Source organism: Lissotriton helveticus, chromosome 2_2, assembly GCF_964261635.1.
Source record: "Lissotriton helveticus chromosome 2_2, aLisHel1.1, whole genome shotgun sequence".
Lineage (NCBI taxonomy): Eukaryota > Metazoa > Chordata > Amphibia > Caudata > Salamandridae > Lissotriton > Lissotriton helveticus.
Genome location: NC_136060.1, coordinates 81,728,788 through 81,755,505, shown reverse-complemented (window position 1 = coordinate 81,755,505; position 26,718 = coordinate 81,728,788). Strand labels below are relative to the sequence as shown.

The 26,718-nt window shown below is 45.8% G+C and overlaps 1 protein-coding gene across 7 annotated transcripts in view; it reads left to right on the top strand.

Moving 5' to 3' along the window:
• The window catches only part of MICU3 (mitochondrial calcium uptake 3), a 599,595-nt gene that overhangs the window by 397,949 nt on the left and 174,928 nt on the right, over positions 1-26,718 (top strand). For all 7 annotated transcript variants that reach the window (XM_078678146.1, XM_078678142.1, XM_078678145.1 and 4 more), the window contains one exon: positions 25,690-25,861. In XM_078678146.1, the coding sequence (XP_078534272.1) occupies positions 25,690-25,861 (172 nt within the window). The remainder of the gene's footprint in view (positions 1-25,689; positions 25,862-26,718) is intronic.

The following is a 26,718-nucleotide window of genomic DNA, read 5'->3' as shown; positions in this document are numbered from 1 at the left end:
GTCTGGGCTTGCCCTTCCAACTTAGGGCGAACAAACAAACACAAGGAGATGATGGACGGAGCGCTTAAACTTTTCAGACACTCAACCCCAGTCACAGATCTGGGTTGAATCCATCATCATTCTTTAGCTCACTTTGCCACCTCAGTTCAGACCCAGCTGTATGCAAATCAGTCTTGATCATGTGCCTCATGGGAACATTCCAGCCCAAACTGCCAAGCCAGGGCTTTCCCGAACCGGAAATAAGCATCCTGGGACCGGTTTCTGTGTAACACCCTTCATCAGCCAGGCTAGCTTGAATCCAGTGGCAAAGTGAGGAAGGGACCCACGTTTGGGCATACCCTGCCAACTTAGGGCGAACAAAGCAAACACACGGATCAGGGCGCTAGGTCAAGACTAATTTGCATATGGCTGGGTTCAAACTGAATGGAACCATCGGGTGCAGGGTCAAGACTGATTTGCATGTGGCTGGGTCCAAACTGGAATGGAGGTATGCCCAGACATGTGTCCCGTGCTCTCCGTGCCACTGGAGCCCAGCTATCCTGGCTGATGAGGGCTGAACGCCCGAAACAGGTTCTAGGATGCTTGTTTCCAGGGAGGACGTTGCCTGGCAGTTATGGCTGGACTGTTCCCATTGGGCGCACGGTCAAGACTGATTTGCACATGGCTGGGTCCATACAGGAATGGCATGGTGAGCAAAAAAACGATGGATTTAGGGACAGATCTGTGTACTGGGGTGAATGTATAACATTTTTCTGCATTCTGTCCATCAATTGTTCTTTTTGCAATTGTCACCCAGATTGGGGCGGGTATGCCCAGACATGGGTCCTGTGCTCTCCATGCCACTGTAGTCAAGCTATCCTGGCTGATGAGGGATGAATGCCCGAAACGGTCCTAGGATTCTTGTTTCCAGTCCAGGGAGGACCTGGCCTGGCAGTTCGGGCTGGACTGTTCTCATCGGGCACAGGGTCAAGAATGATTTGTGTTTGGCTGGGTCCAAACTGGAATGGCGTGGTGAGCCAAAAAACAATGGATGTAGGCCCAGTTGCCCCAGTATTGGAACTTTCATAGATTCCCATGCTTTGTATCATTCCCCCGTCGTCAGCCTGGGAGCCTCGGTAAATAGAAAATACCATAGCAGTATGTGCAAAAGAGAAAGTAAGGCCTAGGCCTCATCTCATTTTGTAGCCTAACTACCTCCTTGTGTAAAAGAGACCAAAACTTTGCAACAACCAATCAGATCAGCCTCACCCCATAGAACCCTAAGGAGAGAGCCTCAGAGCCTCAGATTTTCTACCGCACGTTGTGCTAAGGGAGTCTCCTCTGAGCTCTGCTCAGTTTTTCTCATCAGTTGGATTTATTTATTTTATTTATTTGTTTGAATTTATATGGCGCACAGCTACCCAGCAAAGGGTTTCCCGGCGCGACAGATCCCAGTGTCAATGCGGTTACAGGAATTAGATGTTGAATAGCCATGTTTTTAGGGCTTTCCTGAATTTGATGTAGCTTGGTTCAGACCGCAATGTGTGTGGCATTGAATTCCAAAGTGTGGGTCCTAGAAAAGAAAAGGACTTGCCACACATGCGTGACAACTTGATCTTTGGGATTTCAAAATTATTTGCCATAGAGGACCGAAGAGATCTAGAAGGACGGTAGGGGCGCATCAGGCTTTGTAGGTATTTTGGGGCGGTGTTGGTGGAAATCCTGTGCATGAAACATAGGGATTTGAATTTGACCCGATTTTCAATTTTTAACCAGTGTAGTTTCCTAATGTATTTGGTAGTTGGAGTAGTGATGGGAATTTTCCAGAGTAGTCTGGCTGCTGCATTCTGTACTGACTGTAACCTGCGGACAGTAGCTTTATTTGCCCCCAGGTACAGAGCATTGCCATAATCTAATCTGGATGTGATCAGGGCGTTGACAACTGTTTTCTTGGTGTTTTCAGGTAGCATCCAGCAGATCTTTTTAAGCCATTTCAATATGGCGAAGCAGGTGGATGAAGTTTTTACTGCTTGCTGGTGTAGACTGAGTGAGTCGTCAATAATGACTCCCAGGTTGCGGGCATGCGCGACAGGGGTAGGGGGGGTACCCATTTCAGATGGCCAGTGTTGGGGTCCCCAAAGATCTTTGTTTTTACCCAACACGATTAACTCGGTTTTCTCGCCGTTAAGTTTTAGAAAGTTTTTCTGCATCCAACCGGCGATTTTACTAAGTCCGAGTTGTAGGGAGGATGAATTGTCAGCGTCTGCTGCTGATAGTGAAAAAAGCAGCTGAGAGTCATCAGCGTAAGAAAACATTAAAAGCCCAGTGTCTTCCACAATCTTGGAAAGGGGACTCATATAAACATTAAAAAGCAACGGGCTGAGAATGGAGCCCTGAGGTACTCCGTGTTTAAATGTCCTTGTATCAGAACAGGCAGTTTGCGAAAATACCTGAAACGTTCGATTTTCTAATAGTGATCTGATCCAATTAAGAGCTGCCCCGCGAATACCTAGGGAGTGGAGAGTCTGGGCGAGGACCGCATGCGACACGGTGTCGAATGCCGCGCTGAGGTCGAGTAGCACAAGTGCTACTGTTTCGCCCTTATCTACCATGCGACGGATGTTTTCGGTCACTCCTAGCAATGTAGACTCAGTGGAAAAACCTGCACGAAATCCCGACTGGTGAGATGGTAACAGATCATGAGTGGTGATGAAATCTGTAAGGCAACGATGAACATGCTTCTCTAATAATTTAGCAAAGGTGGGTAGCAATGATATTGGGCGAAAGTTAGCTGGCAGGTTGGGGTCTGCGCCAGCTTTCTTTAAGAGTGGATGAATCATCGCATGCTTCCATTCACTGGGTACAGTTTGTTCAAGTAACGACGTATTAAGGAGATCGGTAATTGTAGTTAGAACGTTACTGCTTAGTTGTTTTAAGATTGAACATGGCAGTGGGTCTCTAGGAGAGCCTGATTTGATGGTTTTTAGTAGCCCTTGAACCATGTCAGGATTCAGCAGGGGCCAACTATCTAGTGTGGCAAAAGATGTATCATCCAAGGAAGGGCAATCAGTAGTACCTATGGTATTACCTGACGTATGTGATGAGCAATTGGGGGTCGCTTCAGGAGTGAAGTCGTGTTCATTGGCAGCATAGTTGATGTCTTGGTGAATTTTATCAACTTTATGAATAAAAAAGTTGGCTAACATGTCACATTGCGTTTTGTTTAGCTCAGGTGGAGGTTGGGACGTATTGGATCCCGCCAGCTCTTTGACTAACTTGAAAAGTGTTTTAGAGTGGTCTAAAGCATTTGTGATTTTTGTGCAGATGAATTCTGCTTTGACTTTGTTACACTGTTTTTGGTAAGCTGTTAGCTGAATTTTATATTTTTCCTTATCTGCAAGTAAGTAAAACCTCCTCCATTGACGTTCGAGATTCTTACATTTAGTTTTTTCATTTTGTAAAATATCATTGAACCAAGGTGCAGGAGAGCGATGGGTGTTTTGTTTTAACTTTGTTTTAGGCAGAATGGAATCAATGGCTGAAAGAAGCCAGTTTTGTACTGTGGAGGAGAGCTGTTGAACAGTAGTCTTAGTGCAAGGGCGATGTTTTTCCAGTAGGGCATTGAGATTGTCAATATCAAGTTTTTTCCATTTCCTTATGAGCTGAGTGGGTAAAGGTATGTTATCGTTGTTTGATAGGTCAACCTGAAGATTAAATTTAATCAGGAAGTGATCGGACCAAGGCAAAGGCTGGGCAGACTGCGTCTCAATGTTGTTGAGGTTGGAAAAGATGGGATCCAACAGATGCCCTGCACGGTGTGTAGGACCGGAATTCTTTAAGGTTAAATTAATAGCTGCTAAGTCATTTATAAGAACTTTGGCCAAGGAGCAATCCTCATCCTCTAAGTGCAGGTTTATATCACCTAGAATAGTAAAGTTGGCAGTTCTCATAGCCAGTGGACCGATGAGTTCAGACATATTTGTGACCCATTTGGATGCTGCCGCCTCGGGAGGACGATATATAAGGATACCGGATAGGGTGAAATTAGGGGCTAGTGTAAGTTTAAAAATCGCCGCCTCAGAACCCCCGCATGAAAGCGGCTTAAAATCGCAGTGAAATAATTTTTTAAAAATTACAGCAATTCCTCCACCAGGTTTCTTATCCCTGTCCAGTCTGGTAATGGCATAGGAATCAGGAAGTGCCATAACTATATCAGGTCCTGAGCTATCTTTGAGCCATGTTTCTGTAACAAACAGTGCATCCGGTGTTTCATCTAAGAGCAAATTAAAAATTTCTGATTTATGTTTTGGTAAGGAGCGACAGTTGAGACTAATGAAGGAAAATATTTGTGATTTTTGCTGAGTTTTGAAGGTATCATTCTGCGTGGATTTGGTCCCTACTGGGTCAATATGTAGGTGGCATGTTGGACAGGAATCCTTTCCCTCCTCTAAGTGTAAGAGTCTGCAGGAAGATTTAATAGCCGGTTGTAGTGCCTTCAAATGGGCTGACGTATATTTAATATGAGGGGCTTCTAAGGGGTTTATCACATCTTTGGCTGTAGGAGATACCTGTGCTGAGTCAGGGTCCGAGTTAGATGATGAAGCCATCGCCCAGAAGCACGTCCGAGGCGCGGACGGGCGCAGACGGGCTGACTCTGGCGTGACTCCGGCGCTGAGATGGCGCGTTCACAAACGCGCCCGCTAGCGCGGAGAACAACCGATTCCTTAAGTAGAGGACACTGGAGCTCTCTCACTGCTCTCGCCCCCTCACTCAATATGGCCGCCGTACAATATGTCAATACTGCACCTCGATCTCCAGCCCTAAAATCGGCTGTGATCGTCAGGACAAGGCGAAAATAGTGCCTACTGAGTGCCAGGTGTGCTGGGTGCAAGCAGTATGGAAATTCAACAATTTAGGAATTAAAAATCGGCGTTTTTTAAAAATTCAAACACGTTGCACGCAGTAGCTCTAAATGGCTCCTAGCGTGATCTGAGCACAAACAAAGTATTTGCAAAGCGCTGGAATCTCGCGCCTGCCTCCTAGGGGCTCCTTAAGTAGAGGACACTGGAGCTCTCTCACTGCTCTCGCCCCCTCACTCAATATGGCCGCCGTACAATATGTCAATACTGCACCTCGATCTCCAGCCCTAAAATCGGCTGTGATCGTCAGGACAAGGCGAAAATAGTGCCTACTGAGCGCCAGGTGTGCTGGGTGCAAGCAGTATGGAAATTCAACAATTTAGGAATTAAAAATCGGCGTTTTTTAAAAATTCAAACACGTTGCACGCAGTAGCTCTAAATGGCTCCTAGCGTGATCTGAGCACAAACAAAGTATTTGCAAAGCGCTGGAATCTCGCGCCTGCCTCCTAGGGGCTCCTTAAGTAGAGGACACTGGAGCTCTCTCACTGCTCTCGCCCCCTCACTCAATATGGCCGCCGTACAATATGTCAATACTGCACCTCGATCTCCAGCCCTAAAATCGGCTGTGATCGTCAGGACAAGGCGAAAATAGTGCCTACTGAGTGCCAGGTGTGCTGGGTGCAAGCAGTATGGAAATTCAACAATTTAGGAATTAAAAATCGGCGTTTTTTAAAAATTCAAACACGTTGCACGCAGTAGCTCTAAATGGCTCCTAGCGTGATCTGAGCACAAACAAAGTATTTGCAAAGCGCTGGAATCTCGCGCCTGCCTCCTAGGGGCTCCTTAAGTAGAGGACACTGGAGCTCTCTCACTGCTCTCGCCCCCTCACTCAATATGGCCGCCGTACAATATGTCAATACTGCACCTCGATCTCCAGCCCTAAAATCGGCTGTGATCGTCAGGACAAGGTGAAAATAGTGCCTACTGAGTGCCAGGTGTGCTGGGTGCAAGCAGTATGGAAATTCAACAATTTCTACAACCTTTTTTCTCTTCAGGATGTCTCAAAAGAAAGCTTTATTCAAAGTCTGTGCCACATGTTCAAAGAAAAGACTTTATGTGGAAGATAAGCATAAAGATTGTATTTATTGCTTAGATCCAGACCATAAGGCCACTGAGTGTAAGATCTGCAGAACCTTCTCAACTAAGACTCTGAGAGACCGGGAAGAAAGACTTCTGACTTGGCTACAGAAGATGAAGTCTCAGAAAGAGGTTCTGTCCAGTAACAGTGAGGATTCTTCCTCAGCTGCATCTTCAAGGAGGTCTACAAAAAGGGGTAGGTCTTCCCCCTCTACATCTGCTGAACCTCCTGCTAAAGCCTCTCAAAAGACCTCTGAAAGGTCTAAAAGGCTTAGTCCCAAGAAATCTCCTCATCGTTCAAAGGAGAAAGAGGGACTCCACCCTGCAGTGCCATCTGGAAAAAAGGCAAGCCAAGGCCTTTCTGTGGCTTCTTCTCCATCAGAAAAAGAGAAGATATTCAAAAAACCTTCAAGTACCCCTCAGGAAGCAAAAGGAGAGAAGAAAATCCGTCCGTCAACAACGATCTCCTCAGGTACATCGACGACGACTTCAAAAACGTCATTGGCTTCAGCTGTATCTCCGTCGACGGGTCCGTCGACGAGAGGTTCGCCGACGACATCGTTGACGATGACTTCGCCATCTACAGTTCCTGCCTTGGTTTCGTCGTTGAGGCTCTCGGCCCGCCGTCAACGGTGTTGTCGTCGACGATGGCTTCGACGACGGGGGCGACGACGACGACTACTACTTCGACGGCGACGACAATGATTCTGACATCCACCTCGTCGACGATCCCGTCGACGATCAGCCCTCCGTCGACGGCTGTTCCACCGTAGAAGACAGTTCTTTCTCTAGCGACGACGATCCCCTCATCGACGACACTGTCGACGGCACCGTCGACGATCCAAAAAGTAAGGATTTCAATAAGGAAAAGACTGATTACTCCGGAGATGACATCACCCCGTAGGGTAACACCACTGCCTCCATCTCTTCCACAGGAGGAGGAATATTCAGATGAAGACGAAAGTCCATATGGGGATGCATATAGTCCTTAACAACTTCAAGTGAAGTATCAAGATTCAGATTAAGACGATTATTACCCGGATCAACATCATCCAGAATCGCAATTCACTCCTCAGGACGCACATCAACAAACATCTGGCCAGGATATGGTGGCCATGCCGTCTTCGTTGATAAATGATCTGCATTTGATGCTGTTAGATTATAAAGAGGTTCCAATCTCAAACCTCAGAAACCAATCCACCTCCTCCGCCAACGCCACAGCAGACTTCATCTACTCCTGTGGCTTCAACCTCTCAGACACAAGGTGAACAGCCTGGGACGGAAGTACGGAATGTGATTACAGTGCCTGATAATGATGATGATGACTCTTCTGATGAATACCAAGATAGAAAGCATGTTCAAAACCCTGAAACTGAATGGAACAACTGTTATCCCTGATCCGGCATCACCGTCTCCGGATCCTGTGGATTCGCCTCCAGCGGACATAGGGGGCTTCCATAATCTTATGGAAAGAGCATCCAAACGATTTGGCCTTCCAGTTCCTGTCTTGCAGTCAGACTGTTTCCTATACGACTTCAAAGAGCCCTACAAGAAATCAATCCGTTCCATACCAATTGTGGAACATGTTTGGAAGGAGGGCAAGAGAGTGATGCAGAATCCAGCTACTGTAACTCTGGTTCTACCGCGGCTGGAAAAAAAATATAAGGCCCCGGAAGACAGTCCGGCATGTCTTATTGGTCAACCTAAACCGGACTCTGTTATTTCCCAGGCGGCACAAAGAAAATCATGGAACCCTGCAGCACCCCTGACATCTCCGCCTGACTGAGAAGGAAGGCGCTTAGATAATGTTGGGAAGAGGTCTTCTTTGATGTCTAGCCTCCTGGTTTGGGCCTCAAACGCACTCGCAATCTTGGGACGATATGACCGCCAAATGTGGTGCGATCTCTATCCTTTCATTGATCAGCTTCCAGAGAGTGCCAAGACGGAGGCGAGGAAGATTTTAGAAGAAGGGGAAAGATCTTTATCAGAAATTATAGATTGTGCAATGGACATTGCTACAACGGCTTTTAGGGCCGTTACTGCCTTACATTCTATCACTGGCCAAATCGTTCCTTCTCATTCCTCCATCAAAGTTCATCTGGCGGCTATCTCAAGGTCCAGAAGGTCAGCTGCGGGTCCATCACTTTGGTCAGCTAGGATTATCAAACAATTCCTGAAAGGTCTGTTCAGAGTTTTTCCACCAGTGCATCCACCACCTCCATCCTGGAATCTTAATCTGGTTCTTGCTCATCTGATGAGACCTCCGTTTGAGCCAATTCACAGAGCGGATTTGAAATTCTTATCGTGGAAATTAGCTCTCCTTCTGGCTCTTACCTCAGCTAGGAAAGTAGGAGAATTGCAAGCTCTCTCCATCCTAGAACCTTTTCTTCAATTCAAAAAGGATTCTATGTTTTTAAGAACCAATCCAAAGTTTATCCCGAAGGTCCCTTCGGATTTCCATTTGAATGAGCCAGTGGTTCTGAAATCATTTTTTCCTCGTCCTACGACGCCAGCGGAACATTCTCTTCATTCCTTGGATGTCCAGAGATGTCTCAAATTTTATCTTGAAAGTACAAAGGATTTTAGGAAAATCATCCCAGCTTTTTGAGGCTTTTAGTGCACCACGGAAAGGACTTACTATCTCAAGGCAAGGGATTTCACGCTGGATTACAAGTGCAATTGATTAATGCCACAAAACGGCAGGAAAGCCTTTGGAGAGACATGTTCGAGCTCACTCCACAAGATCTGTCTCATCTTCAGCAGCTCTCTTCGCTGGCGTCCCTATAAAGAACATTTGTAGGGCGGCCAAATGGAGCAGAGCCCATACCTTCACGAAACATTACTGCCCGGACTCTTTCATGAAGAGCGAAGCAGCAGTAGGACAAGCTGTACTGAGGAATCTTTTCCAATGAGAGGTGAGCTTTCCCTTCTATCCCTCCTTCCTATGATTGCACATTTTGTATCGCATACGTTTTCTACATGTACTGTTACAAAGTATAGATGCTTATATAAGTATGCTTATGCTGAAATGTTGGTATACTCTTGTAACAAAATGTGCAGGGATTTTTTACTGCTAGCTACTCTGATACAAAGCATGGGAATCTATGAAAGTTCCAATACTGGGGCAAGAAAACAAGTTACTTACCTGTAACTTTGGTTCCCCAGTATTGGTAACTTTCATAGATTCCCATGCGCCCACCCTCCTCCCTGGGGAAAGCTCAGCCTGCAGCAGAAATGGTTATTGTTGCACAACGGCTGCGAAAATCTGAGGCTCTGAGGCTCTCTCCTGAGGGTTCTTTGGTATGAGGCGGATCTGATTGGTTGTTGCAAAGTTTTGGTCTCTTTTACACAAGGAGGTACTTAGGCTACACAATGAGATGAGGCCTAGGCCTTACTGTCTCTTTTGTACATACTGTTATGGTATTTTCTATTTACCGAGGCTCCCAGGCGGACTACGGGGGAATGATACAAAGCATGGGAATCTATGACAGTTACCAATACGGGGGAACCAAAGTTACAGGTAAGTAACTTGTTTTCATCTCTGTACTGGGGTGAATGTATGACAATGTTCTGCATTCTGTCCATCAATTGTTCTTTTTGCACAAACACTATCCGTTAAGCAGTTCCACATTGTCAGATTAAATTTCAAGTTTGTCCCACATGGCAAAGAGTTTTTCCTCAGGAAAAACGACAAAGTCCCTTTTCGGATTGAGCGTTAAAAACATTTTGGAACTTCCCTGCTTGCAGACCCTAGTGGGGGCAGTCTGCTGGTTATATCCAACTTGTGCTCCATCATAGTTAGCCTAAGACTGCACTTAGGTCCTGGTCTACCATAGCTAATGACTACCATTGACACTTTACACTTTCTGGAGCTATTTTCACTTTTCTGAAAAATTAGAACTCCGTTCCCCTTAATGAATTTTTTTCATTTTGGAGTTATTTTGCTTATTGCATTTTGCCAGTTTTTATAAATTGTAGTGCGTTTTTTAATTGTTTTTGAATTTTAACAGTTTTTGTACTTCTTAATGCTTTACACATTTTTCAGGTTTTAATTACTGAAACCTTTGACTGGACGAAATAAGTTAATGATGTTATTGCTGAGGGTCAAATACCATCCACCACAACTAATAACTCACTTTCTCACAGTTATTTAAATATTTCAATGTGTGTGCGGCCCAGCTGAATTACAGACAATAGAATGTCACTCATTTACAGCAAAACTATAGCCTCACATCTCTGCAGGTCTTCCCAGATCTGAAAGAGTGGTTCCATGGAGATAACAATTAGCAACGTTGAGAGAGGACACACATTTTTTTCTCCCTCTAACAAGCAGCATATGGAGTAACAACGTAATTAAAACTGACTGCATAACAGACCAATTTTATCCTGAAGGAATTGGTTATATTCAGGATAATCATGTCACGCCACTGTGCCTAAAATATGTTGTCCTTGAATGCTATACAAATATCATGGCTGTAGTCCATACATGTATCTCCTACTGCTCCCCTTAGTACTTCTAGTTTTGTGCCCTTGAATGCTATACAAATATCAGGGAAGTAGTCCATAACGGTATCTTCTACTACCTCCTTTGGTACTTATGGAGTTTTAACCTACTTTATTTACAAATACCATGGATGTAGTCCATAAAGATCTCTTCTATTGCCCCCTTTGGTACTGATGGTGTTTTGTCCAATTGAAAAACTGAATAATTTTTTAGAAGTCACAAATGCCCTTGAGATAAGGCTTCAGACTTCTAGTTTATGGCATTTCGACACTTTGCCCTAAACATTTTTTATGTAATGGTATTGGAAACTGTTAGACCTGGCACCTTGGCATGGGTCTCCTTTCCATTTTTGATGTTGCCATTCGCACCCACAAGCGATTGGACCAGCCGCGTGGCTTGCTTTTTCTAAGAAAAACTGAAATATATTCAGGACGCCTTTGCTGCTCAATCGACAGACCTGGAGGCAGCGGGTGGACCCCTTTCGGATGTGTCCTCGCACTGATGCATCCTTTAGGGAGTTTCCCGTGATCTCCTTGGAGCAATCTCTAGTGCTTATGAAAGCTTTGAAATCTAGCTTGCCATCCGACCCTTGTCCAGCTAAAGTACTGTCCTTAATAGCAGAAGTGATTAACCCTGTAGTGAACCCGATTTTGAACACCGCCATGCCACAAACATGGAAACATTAGAAAATTCTTCCGCTGCTTAAGAAACCTATAGCAGACCCCGAGGCCGCCAGTAACTACAGGCCCATATCACTTTCTTCTCCAAGGTTTTGAAGAAATAAGTCAATGAAGTCACAACGAATTATGTGAAGACCAATCACTTGTTGCACTCTAGCCAATCGGGTTTCAGAGCTAACTTCAGCACTGAAACTGCCCTGCTAGAAGTTGCAGAGACAATTAAAGCTACGCTGGATGTAGGAGGTAATGCGCTCTTGGTATTACTGGATCTCTGCAGCCTTTGATACCGTGCCCCACAATAGACTACTGCAAAGACTTATGGAGAGCGGTATTGGTGGCACGGTATTGAGATGGTTCGTGTCTTTTCTTGTCAACCACTCACAACCTATCTGGTCTCCTCCTCTCGCCGCTGTGATTCCACCTTTGAGTGTCGGGGTCCCACAGGGCTCAATATTAAGCCCAACTTTGTTTAACTTGTATGTGACCCCCTCGCCCTTCTCGCAGAGAAATATGGAGTCAAAATAGTGTCATATGGTGATGACACCCAGCTGCTGTTTACGTGCAAGAAGGGTGTTGAATTCAACAGCAACTTAATTAACACTTGCCCGTCTAAAGTCTTCTTCTGGCTGAGACACAATGAACTAAAGTTTAACTCTGAGAAGTCAGCGATTTTAAAAGTGTGTCTCAGGTCTGCCATTGCAGTTCCTGTGTGAGGTCTGGTACTGCCATGTTGACTGGGCAAGTGCACCCACTTGCCAGTCCCTAAACATTCCCTTTTCTGCATACTAGTCAGCCCTATGGTAGGCCCAAGGGCAGAATGTATTGTAGGAAAAAAGGTAGGACATGCCCTGATGTGTGTAGCATGTCCTAATAGTGAATTACAGACATTTTTGTTTTTCACCATTGCAAGGCTACCTGTTCCCCGTAGGCCAGAATGGGCAGTTTGAATATTACATCTTATAATCCTAACTGACTCCGGGAACTAGGTATAAATTTGAGTTTAGTATGCCTGAACTCAGAATGATAAAATGATCGTGAAGTTGATTTTAACATTCTGTGTTTGAAAATACCACTTTTAGAGAGTAGGTATTTTCTGGTCTAACCATCCAAGCCTGCCTCTGCTAGGTTGTGTATTCCTTGTTTGCAGTTTGAGTGACAAGGGGCTGGGGGATTCCAGGAGACAGGGTGAGTCAGCACAGGGCTGAATAGAGAGATCTGCATTCAGATGGGAGGGAGGAGTTGCTCCTAGGACCTGAATAGGGCTGTGCCTTCCCGCCACAATGCTGGCTCCACCTCCTGTGGTGCATCTGATGTCCCTGGCCTGCACTGTGAAAGGAAAGACGGAGTCTTGTCGACAAAGTGGTCCAGGACTGACCAGAACTGGTTTGGACTAGTCAAAGGCCTCTCCAAAGGCCTCTCTGCCTTCAGTATAAAAGAGGGAACCCAGACCCCAGAACTTTAGATCACTTTTGGGAAACAAGAAGAAACCTTTGCTGAGGAGAGGAACCAGAGAGACTTAGTAGAGACTATCCCTAAGCGTGAGGGATAGGCCTGCAGTGGTTACCTGACTGCCAAAGAGAGGAGAAAGAACTTTGTGCTACTTTCATTCAACTTGTAAAGTATCTCCAAGGGCTTGAGATAGAGCTTGCCTCCTGCTGAAGTCTCAGGGAAAACAGACTTCACCCACCAGCTCCCCAAGAGTTCTCTGGAAGTGCCTGCAGTTATGTTGGACTTTCTGAGGGACTGCGTGTCGCAAGGAGCTGGAAGCGCGACTCACAAAGTAGAAGTGTGTCTCTGCCACTTTTGCTTCTGTAGCGGGGAGGAGGTGACGGATGTATTACCTATCGATTGGTGGGTCGCTGACTCTACATCACCTCCTTCCCCTCAGACGAACTGGAGCAGCTGTCCGCTGCTGTCCGACACAGATGAAGAAAAGGAGGAGGGCGCCTTTAACTGGGCGTACATCGATGACGAGACCACACCCCCAAGTGATGACAAAGCGCCAGGACTGGTCAAATACCAGGAAGCCCTCTGCACGGCGTGCGGCGACACCCAGGAGGTAGAGGAGTGGAACACGGAAGTCGGGAGCGAGAGCAGAGACGTCGGAGAGCTGAAGGAGTACGGAGAAGACGAGAGAACAACCCGTGGCGGAGTGCCAGGAGGCCAACGACCCGGTGATCCGCCGTGCCACACTCCCGAGGGAGGAGTGTCGCTGTCACAGGTACGGCGGCGTTGGGCAGCCTGGGTCGGGTGGAAGGGAGGCGTGTAAATTTGTAAATATCCCTGCCTTGCCTTTCCCGCCTTTCTAAACACCCCTCCTTCCCCGCACTTGTTCCTCACTCCCCCCCCGAGCACTATATATACTTGTATAGCACAGGTGGGCCCCCCCCTCACAACCACCGGGATCCTTGTGGGCAACAGTTAACTGACAAAGTAACTGACGGCCTCCCTCTGTTGGTTTTCTTTTGGAGCTGAGTGAAAGCCGGGAATCAGAAGACCACAACCGCTAGACGGGAAGACGACGAAGACGGTACCATCCAGGTGGAGGAACCGACCTGCAACCACGGACCGGGCGGAATTTGCGAGGGAGAGACTGACCTCACGTAGTAGAAAAGCTTTACTGCGAATAAAACCTTCATTAACTAGAAAGAGCCTCCAGCCTATCCTTAACCCCACGCTACAACTGGTGTCAGAAGTGGGATCCGCCCCTTCCATCCAGACATCCCAGATGGATCAGGTTATCCAACATCTGATAGAGGGGCAACAAAAGCTGGAATGGGCTATCACTCAACAGATATCCACCGCCGACGCTGATAGAACGCTGTTTAAAAACTCCATCACTGCCCAGATGGAGGGTTTGCAAAAGGCGGTACAGAACCCCAGCGCCCCCATAACCCTGGATAAAAGAAGCCTTACACCTCATCCTGCTGGGGTCGCTCTACAAAAATATGTACACGGAGAGGACCCGGATGCGTTCCTCACTAATTTTGAAAGGGCAGCCCGTGCCTGTGGGTGGCCAGAGGAGAAGTGGCCATTCTTTCTGGCTCCTCTGTTGTCCGGGGAAGCACAAGCGGCGTACCAAGTCGCAAATCACTCGGGAACGTCCTCTTACCCTGACATAAAGGAAGTAATCCTGGATCATTTGGGGCTGGACGCAGAGGCTGACAGGCTACGGTTCAGAAAAGAAAAAGGAATAACAGGGGAGAACCCGAAGTCGCTATTCCTGCGCTTAAAAATGGCAGCTGATAAATGGTTGAAGCCAGAGAGCCGTAGCAAGGAAGACATCATGTCAAGCATTTATTTAGAACAGTTTATGGAGGCCTTACCATACGGAACACAGCGGTGGTTGAGGCAGCACTCTGGCCTCACTGCCGCCCAAGCCATCGAGATGGCCTCCAATTATGCGAGGGCACAACCACGATCCTTCCCATGGGAAACAAAGGACTGAAAGCCACCTCTGCAGCGAAACCGGAGAAAAAAAGGATGGGGCCCGAGGCCCCGAAGACACGGCCATTCAGGTTGGAGATGACACCTTCGAAGGGACCACAATGCTTCGAATGCGGGGAATGAGGACATATTGCCCGACTGTGCCCACGCAAAAAAGTACCGAAGAACCTATGGAGGTCGGATACATTCCCAAGGCCGTGATGTATACAGCAGAGATGGGGCCCTCATATTATGTAAAGGTGATTGTCAATAAGAAATGTGTAAAAGCCCTTTTAGATTCAGGATGCAGACAATCTGTGATCCAGAAACGGCTAGTGCTACCCTCACAAGTAGGCCCTGGGGTATTGGTATATATAAGATGTGTGCACGGGGACGTCAAACCGTATCCGGTGGCACACGTCACCCTCCATCCTATAGGCAGAAAACCATGCTCAGTAAAGGTGGGGGTGGTGGAATCTCTCCCTGAAGATCTTATTATAGGAGTAGACAACCCCGCCTTTATGTCCCTGTTCCAGAGGGAAATGAAAGAACAACTAGAGAGGCAGCCTCAGGGTACATATTTGACAACTGAGCCCTGGGTGTTGGACCGAAGTTTTAAGTTCGCTCAAGCTAACGACCCTACCCACCTCAATGCTTGGGAGTCGGCTCACCTCTCCCAAAATTCCCCTACCACTGTTTATCCACGTTTTAGGATAGAGACCAATCTATTGTATAGGGATGGGAAAGCAGGTGAACCACCACAACTGGTAGTGCCGAGAGTCTTTAGGGAACAAATCCTCTTCTACGCACATACCCACTTGACTGCAGGGCATTCCGGAGCCAAAAAGACTACTCAAAATATTCTGCATCTTTTCTTTTGGCCCGGCATCTATAAAGAAGCCGAAGTATACTGCAAACAATGTGAGGTATGCCAAAAGAGGAACATGTATCGACCACCAGCAGTTCCACTCCAACCCTTGCCTATTATAGGTAACCCATTTGAACGGGTTGGAATGGACCTAATTGGGCCCCTCCCATGTACCGCGAGGGGACACACATATGCACTGGTAGTGGCAGATTATAATACCAGGTTTCCCGAGGCTTTCGCTCTCAGCTCCCCAACTACCAAGAATGTGGCGGACAAACTAATAGAGCTCTTCTCAAGGGTGGGGTTTCCCCGAGAAATCCTGACGGATCAGGGTACACCTTTCATGTCAAAATTAATGGGTGAGGTGTGTAAGACATTAGATCTCCATCACATACGTACCTCCGCTTACCACCCCCAGACAGACGGGCTTATAGAGAGGTATGCAAAACCAAAGGAAATGATGGACGGAGTGTTGACAATACAAGCACTCACCCCCAGTCAACTGATCTGGGTTTAATCCATCACCATTCTTTAGCCCACTCTGCCACCCCAGTTCAGACATGGCCATATGCAAATCAGTCTGACCCTGTGCCTCATGGGAACAGTCCAGCCCGAACTGCCAAGCCATGCCTTCCCTGGACCGGAAACAAGCTTCCCAGGACCGGTTTCTGGCATTGCAGCCGTCTTCAGCCGGGCTTGCTTGAATCCAGTGGCAAAGTGAGCAAGGGACTCACGTCTGAGCATACCCTGCCAACTTATGGCGAACAAAGCAAAACCAAAGGAAATGATGGACGGAGTGTTGACAATACAAGCACTCGCCCCCAGTCAACTGATCTGGGTTTAATCCATCACCATTCTTTAGCCCACTCTGCCACCCCAGTTCAGACATGGCCATATGCAAATCAGTCTGACCCTGTGCCTCATGGGAACAGTCCAGCCCGAACTGCCAAGCCATGCCTTCCCTGGACCGGAAACAAGCTTCCCAGGACCGGTTTCTGGCATTGCAGCCGTCTTCAGCCGGGCTTGCTTGAATCCAGTGGCAAAGTGAGCAAGGGACTCACGTCTGAGCATACCCTGCCAACTTATGGCGAACAAAGCAAAACCAAAGGAAATGATGGACGGAGTGTTGACAATACAAGCACTCACCCCCAGTCAACTGATATGGTTTTAATCCATCACCATTCTTTAGCCCACTCTGCCACCCCAGTTCAGACATGGCCATATGCAAATCAGTCTGACCCTGTGCCTCATGGGAACAGTCCAGCCCGAACTGCCAAGCCATGCCTTCCCTGGACCAGAAACAAGCTTCCGAGGACCGGTTTCCTGGCATTACAGCCGTCTTCAGCCCGGCTTGCTTGAATCCAGTGGCAAAGTGAGCAAGGGACTCACGTCTGAGCATACCCTGCCACACTTATGGCGGCCAAAGCGGTACAAAAGGGGGTGGTGATGGACGGAGCATCTGAACCAATCAAACACTCACACCCAGTCAAAAGATTGTAGAGAGGTATAACAGGACACTAAAAGCCACTCTAAAGAAAATGTTGTCCGCTGAGAATAAGGATTGGGACAGATTGTTGCCTCTGGCTCTGTACGTCCTAAGAGCCCAGGTACAGAGCAGCTTAGGGTACTCAGCTTTTGAGTTACTTTACGGACGTCAGCCACGCTCTCTCCTAGAAATAACGAAGGAAGCCTGGGAACGGGAGGAGGCGTCTGACCACAAATCGTTATTGGAATATACCCAGCAGCTTAAATCTAAGCTGGGTAATCTGCGGGATTTGGCATATTCCTACTTAGAGAAATCCCAACAAAAACAGAAACAGTACTACGATAAGGGTAAGAAGTGGAGGACCATGGAGAAAGGCAACTGAGCCTTGGTGCTCCTCCCTTCTTCAACACAGAAGTTTAAAAGTGAATGGATGGGTCCATACCAGATAGTGGAAACCATTGGCAGAACAACCTATCGGTTGCAGATATCTCCCTCTTGGCAACAAACATTTCACATAAATTTACCAAAAAAGTGGATAGGACCTCTGCCCAAGGCCACCCATTTCGGGTTACCTACCCGAGATGAGAGACCGACGCTAGCACAATTACCCATCAATCCCGAACTGTCCGAGACTGAAAGGGGAGAGCTCCTTCAAACAGTAAGTCGATTTTCCCATCTTTTTTCAGACACACCTGGTCGCACCCACATGGCTGAACACTGTATTGACACTGAGGAAGGGAAGGTGGTAAAGCAGAGGGCATACAGGATACCAGCAGCTAGACAAGCAGATATAAAACGAGAAGTACAGGAGATGCTTAACCTTGGGGTCATACGACCATCTAAGAGTAACTGATCGTCGCCGATCGTGATGGTCCCTAAACCTAACGGGTCCACCAGGTTTTGTATGGATTTCAGGGCCCTGAACGCCATATCCTCCTTCGATGCTTTCCCTATACCCCGGGTCAACGAACTCATAGAGAGAATAGGCGAAGCCCGTTACATCACCACATTGGACCTGACCAAGGGCTACTGGTAGCTGCCATTAAGGGAGGACAGGCGAAAGACGGCCTTCGCCACCGAAGATGGCCTCTTCGAGTTTAATGTTTTGCCCTTTGGCCTTCATGGGGCCCGGCAACCTTCCAGAGGATGATGAACGAGGTGTTAGCCCCTCATACTCAGGACAGTTCAGTCTACTTAGACGATATAGTCATCTTTAGCCCAACATGGAGGGAACATCTGGACCATATAGTCAAGGTCCTAAGCGCCCTACAACAGGCGGGGCTGCACATTAATTCAAAAAAAATCAAGAGCCGCCTTTTCCAAAGTAAAGTACCTGGGTTTTATGTTGGGAGAGGGAGTGATAGCGCCACAGGACGAAAAAATCAAGGCAATAACGCATACCCCTTTCCCCTCCACAAAAAAGAGAACTGAGAGCGTTTTTGGGCCTCATAGGCTATTATAGGAGATTTATTGAGAACTTCGCAAACATAGCAGCACCCCTAACGGATCTCCTCAAGAAAAATGTTAAAAATTCCCTCATCTCACCCCCTGCAGAAGAAGCCAGACAGGCGTTCACACTATTAAAGAAAGCCATCACTTCTAGTCCGGTGTTGATACCCCCCGACTTTAGAAAACCCTTCACTCTAGCCGCAGATGCTTGTGACACCGGCCTTGGAGCAGTGTTGTCACAAGAGAGAGAGGATGGGTTGGAGCACCCAATACTTTTCATCAGTAGGAAGTTACACCCGAGAGGAAACAAATACCCTACGGTAGAAAAAGAGTGCCTGGCGATCCGCTGGGCTATAGACAAACTGAGATACTACCTGGAGGGTCGGCCTTTCACGTTGTATACAGACCATGCACCCCTCCAATGGATGCAGAGGAACAAATCCCAAAACTCCCGTGTACTATGGTGGTTGCTGTTCCTGCAGCCCTTTACCTTCACGGTTAAACATAGGAGGGGGTCCGACAATGGGAACGCGGACTACCTGTCCAGAACACTCGTTCTCCCCAAACGGGAGAATCCAGGGGGGGAAGGAATGTAGCGGGGAGGAGGTGACGGATGTATCACCTATCGATTGGTGGGTCGCTGACTCTACATCACCTCCTTCCCCTCAGACGAACTGGAGCAGCTGTCCGCTGCTGTCCGACACAGATGAAGAAAAGGAGGAGGGCGCCTTTAACTGGGCGTACATCGATGAGACCACACCCCCAAGTGACGACAAAGCGCCAGGACTGGTCAAATACCAGGAAGCCCTCTACATGGCGTGCGGCGACACCCAGGAGGTAGCGGAGTGGAAAACGGAAGTCGGGAGCGAGAGCAGAGACGTCGGAGAGCTGAAGCAGTACGGAGAAGACGAGAGAACAACCCGTGGCGGAGTGCCAGGAGGCCAACGACCCGGTGATCCACTGTGCCACACTCCCGAGGGAGGAGTGTGGCTGTCACAGGTACGGCGGCGTTGTGCAGCCTGGCTCGGGCGGAAGGGAGGCGTGTAAATTTGTAAATATCCCTGCCTTGCCTTTCCCGCCTTTCTAAACACCCCTCCTTCCCCACACTTGTTCATCACTCCCCCCCGAGCACTATATATACTTGTATAGCACAGGTGGCCCCCCCCTCACAACCACCGGGATGCTTGTGGGCAACAGTTAACTGACAAAGTAACTGACGGCCTCCCTCTGTTGGTTTTCTTTTGGGGCCGAGTGAAAGCCGGGAATCAGAAGATCACGACCGCTAGACGGGAAGACGACGAAGACGATACCATCCAGGTGGAGGAACCGAACCGCAACCACGGACCGGGCGGAATTTGCGAGGGAGAGACTGACCTCACGTAGTAGAAAAGCTTTACTGTGAATAAAACCTTCATTAACTAGAAAGAGCCTCCAGCCTATCCTTAAGCCCACGCTACAGCTTCACAACGCGAAAGCGCCTCGCCTGAGAAGAGGATCGACGTCGCACCAGACGCCGCCTCATCATGGGAGAAGTGTGTCATCGCAGCAGCCGCCGTCGTCTCAGCGCTGGGAAAGCGTGCCCCCACTGCAGCTGTCGCATTGTTTCCGAAGCGTCTCGCATCACCAGAGAAAAGGATCGACGTTGCATCAGACCCCCCCGCATCACCGGGAAGCGTGTCGCAGGGCCTGTTGTGGCTCAGAAGAATCATTGAGTCGCCGCACGGCCGTCTGGTGTGCACTAATCCTGTCGCATCAAGGAGAAGGCGCCATTTTTTGTTCATTGCACCGGATCTTCATCCTCGCCAAGAGGAACCGATGCATCCCCTAAGCATCAGTAGGGACCCGAAGCATCACCGTTCTTGCGTGTAAGGAACCGACGCATCACCTTCCCTGCAACAATTTCGTTGTATAGCGTTACGCATCCAAAGGTACATTGAACTTAAAGTGTCGCATTTTACATCTAAAGAGATCTAAGCTATTTCTACCATTTTTGAAGTACAGTATTGTGGATTTTTGTCGTTTGTGGTCTTGTGTTAATTCTATATAAAAATACTTATTTGTATACTGCAATATGTGTGGTGTCCATCTGTGGTGTTGTCACTGGGTTACTGTATATGGTCACAAATGCTTTACACACTGCCTCTGGGATAAGCCTGTCTGCTCGTGCCAAGCTACCAAGGGGTTGAGCAGGGGTTATTTTAGGAGTGTACCCCTTTACCCTGACTAGACGCAAGGGTCCCTATTTGGTCAAAGGTACCTACCTCTGCCAACTAGAGACCCCCAAATCTAACAGAAACTTATCCAACAGTGTATTTGTAAGCTGTCACAGACTATGGTCATGTGTCATACCTCAGGAGAGGCTAGGATATAGTCTACACACAACAATAAATAATGTAGAGATGAGTGTGATCTATCATCTCTTTGCCACACATGCATCAAGCGCCAAACATCGGCATCCCAAAAATACCATATGTTTGCTAACGATAGTCACTTCATTAGTAAATATGAAAAGTAAAATGATGACCTGTTTCTATTCAAATTTAAAGTTTTATGGTGACATCGCAATAAGCACCGTGTGTTCTGCCACACATCAGAGACATCAAACATTTTGCTAGAGAAATCAATCTGACTTTATTTGGCCTGTAAATAAGTCTTATTAACTCATTGTGTCTCCCTTTACAAGTGAATCCCTTCCTCATTCTTCTACTAGTACTACAGTGTGTGTGTGTGTGTGTGCGTGAATCATGGATGAATAGAAATATTTATCTAGACCCCATAGTACATAAAGCATGGAAAGTTTATGACCTCTACGTTTGTGAATATTTACTGTAGGCATCATCTAGCAGATGCTTTGTCCTGAAGAATGGCTAATTTCACCTTGTGTCTATTCAATTGTGTTGTAACAATTTAATCTTGATGCCAGTTTTGAGCCTAAAGACATTTGGTAAAGCTTTTGTGACCGTCATTGTATATTATGTAAATCTGCCTGTCTCATTCCATGTGCTTGATGTATATCCAGCATTATATACCCCAAAGTTTGAACTTCGTTATAGAACCTACCCTAGAATCTCAACTTACATTACTGCGCTCTCGCAATTATCTGATCCAGGCTTACCAGATATCGTTCCTCCACTTCTAAACAGTGAAACATGATATACTCTTATGAACCAAGCAAGAGGTCAAGATGATCTCTCTGCCTGAATGTTACCTCTAGTACTAATCTTAGAAATCTGATGTCACTCAGATCCACTACCCCCATCCCCTCAGGAAATATTCTTATCCAGAGACCTGGAGAAAAAAAATCCTAAACAGCTTCCTGCTTGATGTGTATCATCAAACAAAATGCTACATCAACTTAACAAAAGAGCCCCCCATGATAATGATATCCCATACCAATTTGGGACACAGGAGAATATCTTGAGTAAAGAGCCAAAACCCTCAATGTGCACATTATCACAAACAGTTGCTATAATTACCACCTACCAAGTCGCGGACATAGCAAGTTGTTTTCCATCAATTTCAAAATCACAATTGGCCGATACTTTGTGCCACCCAGCAAAAGGGTTAAAAAAAATATTCCCTCTGCCTCTTTTGGATGCTGTGAAAGTTGAGACCCGTGTCTACATAAACACCAAGTCCAGTCATAGAAACTCATCTAGAACATAGGTGCACAGTATGTGTTGCCCTCATAAAATGTAGCTAAATCATTGTAGCGCTCTAAGCAAATGTGTAATAAACTAATTTTCTATGTAGAATAGTGTATAGTTTAGCCGATAGAGGTGCAAGGTGGCTGTTTAGACCAGAGTGGTTGCTTAAACCAAAAATAGTGCCTTTCATGCACATTGTGGATGAAAACCTAGATCAGCTGATGACTGCCAGTTGTTTATTGGCATTTCCGCTAATACTTCTGGTCTAGTGTATGCAACTGGTACATCTTCCAGCGAAATCAGCAATGCATATGTGTGGCCATGTGTCACCCAGCTGTGTGTGTATGTGTGTGACTGGCTGTAGCCCTCCCATCAGTCTCTATTTAGTGGTCCTCTACACTGTGTTCGGATGATTAATTCTTCAGTGTTTGCCTGCCTGTTTGGGTGAAAGAGTGTTATTGAGCTTCGACCCCCCCCCCCCCCTCTCTCGCTTTTTTTACTGCCAAGAACAGATTCCAAGATTCCAGAGAGGGCTGTGACTGTTTAACAAGGTGCACCATGATGCTACTATTAGTTCTGCATATGGCTGTGTCCACTGTAGATAATGTGCTCTCATACCTCAGCCATGTCCTCTTCTGTGGTTACTTGTTCCAATATATGTTATCAAGAATGAGGAAAGCTTTATTGTAGTCATCCATTTCTGGCACAATAACTGAGCTCAGCACATTACTGCATAAAATAAGCAATCATTGGTAAAACCAAGAGTCGGTGGTGTTATATGCTAGCACATGCAACAGAAGGGCAGCAGGAGCAGACAGATAATCTTATGGTTGTAAGGCAGTACCGCCTGGAGTTCAATGAAAGCATGCAGAGCGAAAAGTGTACAGTCAAATAGGCAAAAGCATAAGGTGAGAGATAAATGCTCCACTAGGCCAAGACAAAAAGTGATTAACAAAGTCTTTAACCATTGGTTGAAAAAAGGCTGGTCGAAGGAAGCCAATGGTTGAAAGGAGCAGAGCCAATGCTCACTTACTGTGCATTCTAAGCAATCATTTTGTCAAAACCCATACCTACGAAGGGGAGGAAAACAAAGAGAACCAGCAAACACAAAATGTATATCACCATGTACTTGTCTCTGTTCGCACTACAGCACAGTGTATCTCATAAATCTATTAATAGGTACCTTTTTGGGTTGAGGAGAGATTAAAAATGTTAATTGGATAAGGCACACATGGAAAGAAAATAATTTGTTTTTTGGTATAGCCTAAAAAAACTGATACTCCAGCCTCAAGTAATAAAAAAAATATTGAAAATACATACATATAGTTGGACTTCGGATGAGCTCTCTTGATTCATTGTCTGTTTGGCTGTCGTTCATATTTTGCTTCTGCATGGACCAATGTGCTGCCCCTTCAGGCATTGATGATCTTGCACTGTGATTGATGGCATTATTTCTGATCCCACGTACACATCTGCCTCAAAAATGTCCTTCAATACTGTGATGAGCCAATTCTTGAGTTTGACAGTGCTTTTTTTCTGATTTGTTATTTTTTTTAATATTAGTCATTCTTTTATATTTAAACAGTGTCTTTAGGTTACAATAATTGAAAGTCAATAGTACAGTTTCTCTGCAAAATTATTTTCCCGTGATTTGCATTTAAATTGAAGTTGATTGCTGTACATGTGTTCAAAGTTATTTACGCGTTGACAGCGGCGCGAATTCCTCCGCGGTGCAGGCGAAATAATGAGTGGGCGGGGTTCGGACGGCCCCCGGCCGTCCTCCGCACACGCCCACTGTGACGGCCCCTGGCCGTCCGACGCATGGAAGGGATCAAAATGATATACTATGGTTAATTTTATTTTTTTTAATTTAAAAGACTTTTTGAAAACTTATGTCTGCCACGTTTAAGTGATGGCCAGTTATCTTTCATTTTTTTTTTGGTCTCTACTTTTAGTAGCATATGGTTGCAATAGAATCAAGCATTTGCATAGTCAAAAGGTCTGTCATCGACATGCTAGTGCAGCTTTTGCTTTTAGTTTTTTTTATTGCAAGCATATCCTAAAAAACTAAGATGAAAAAACATGAAGCCACTTAAATGCGGCTATCATATGCTTTCAATAAAAAAGGAAAACAAAATGTAAACATTCAATTGAAGTGAAAGTGTTACAAGTCCTGCGTGTTTTTATTTGTAACTGTCATAATTTTGAATATTATTTTAGTGAAGGTGACAAGAAAAAATGATCACACAGCCAAGCTCTCAAATTGCAGCTACGGTGACTTAACAATTCGATATTGTATCAGGGTAACCTTAAAAAGGACAGTGCAGGCAAAGTAAATAGCTGTTTCATAAAAATACAACTGCAAAAAGCATGCTTTGAAAGAGCTTTGTCATGTATGAAAAATGTTAAGCTGATATGAGGAAGATTTCTGCAGTCACTCAAAGTGAAGGGTGCCGTCAGGAGAGAAGGCTGACCCTATGGCCAGTAGAGTATGCCATGTTTGGGAGAAGCAAAATGTGAATGACAGTTCAGCAGACCAACCTATGAACCATGCTGACAAAACGCCTCTCTATGTATTTATATAATGAACTCCTCACCCACACTTTCAAGGCACTACATAGCACTGGCTCAACATACCCCACCGATCGCATCTGCTTTCACAAACCTTCCAAACACCTCCGCTTTTCCAGACTCCTTATTTGCTTGAATTGCACGCACAAGGAAAACCTGATATGGCAATGGAGCCTTCTCCTACATCGCTCCTAAAGCATGGAACAACCTGCCACTACACATAAGAGCCTCTTCAGTTCTTGAATTCTGCAAGAAGCTGAAGACCTCCTGGTTTTTTTTTAGTAGTCCCCCGAGGCCATAGGTGTTGCCTAGACTCACACCTGCTCAGAGCCAGGATACCCTACCGGTGATAATGCCCTCCACAATTTTGCATAACATAGGTATGATTTTTTGGGAAAACTGTAGTCCAGCAAGAGAGTTAAAGCTGTCTCAAAGGCCAAACCTAGAAAAGAATTTAAAAAATGATAGCACCGGTTTGCCAAGACCAGTCCTATTTGCATTGCCGCTGCTTATTTTTAAATTTCTCAGCATACCACCCAGTAATCGTTTAAAACACATTCCGTAGTCTTATATATAGCATAACAAGGAGAGGTATTTGGAGTTGGTAACCATAACAATAGGCAAAATAATTGGACCCTTACTTATATTAATACAATTATCAGACATTGCCTCGCAGTTAAATAAAATTCGAAACAAACTTAAGTAAGTCCACGTTACAATTGCAGCCCAAACATTTTAGAATAACAAAACCAAACAGTATTGTTGCTCATTTCTCAGAAGTAATGGGAACATTTAAACTGTAAGTTTCAGATAGGTGAGTAGATATGTACAATTGACTTTGTGATGCCGAAGGGTGAATTACTCTAGGCCATTTCATGTGTAAAATATCGTGATGTCTATTTGTTAGTTAGAAATGCACATTATGTTTAAAGAAGTGTTTGAAAGAATCATGAATTAGTGGCTGCATACGATTATTGCCTGAAAGCATTAATACATGTACTCATTGTTCAGCAGATCAATTCTTGAATCTTTCGTATTTGGTGATTAATACTCTTTTCTGAATTCCTCCTGCCTTGTCTGTAGATTCATGGATAATCTGCAGACAGAGATTCTAGAGATTGAGTTCCTGACTTACTCTAAAGGAATGAACGCCATTAGCGAGGAAGACTTTGCTCGCATTCTGCTGCGATACACAAATGTAGAAAATACATCTAGCTACCTGGAAAATGTTCGTCAACGAATACCGGAAGAAAAGGTACAACTACATTTGTTTTGTTTTGTTAATCTTGCAATTAGAGTGGTGAGAACTTCATTTAAGTCAATGAGTGGCACAGGGCTAATAATGGCTGATCTTCATATTTGTTCCAACATTCCAAGGCTTGTCTTCCTGTTAAAGGCCCTCTCTCACACACTGGGTCCTTAATGCCTCTTGGTTCCATTTCTCAGTTAGAGGGCCTTTAACACCTGGGATAGCTTTCACAGCGGGCTGCAGTGCTATATTTTGCATTAAAATAAAAACAGTGACATAAATGTATAATGAAACGTTGCTTCCAATAGTTGCTCATGCTGCTTCGAAGTTTATTAAATATATTCCAAAACAATGGAGAGCTGCATTGTACAGATTTGCATCGCATACATTCCATTGTTCCTTGAAAATTGTGCAACTCTAGCATGCAGCACTAGGAAGATATTGTTTATTATACGACAGCGTGTTAGATATGCATATTCTCTGCTTTTCTGTTATAAATGTGGCACACCTGTACAGAACCCTCGGTGGGCAAACTCTACCATTATTCATGCCCAGATTCCGGAGGACGAAATTATCTGGGTTCTGGGGTCCATGAATTATATAATATGTGGGGACAGAGAATACCTGGTCTGAGTGAAAGGAAAATCACTTGATGGAAAGAATCACCCACTAGGTCATTTGTGAATTTGCATTGGCCTCCTACAGGCAAATTCGTTTCAGTTCCATTTTAACCATGAATTTATTTAAAGCAACAATGAACGTTTTCCTCCAACTTTTCAACAACCCTTCTCCCTCCCCTTGCTCCCTCCTACACTTACACTTTCACTTCGTAAGTTGTTTTATTAATGTATTATATTTATACA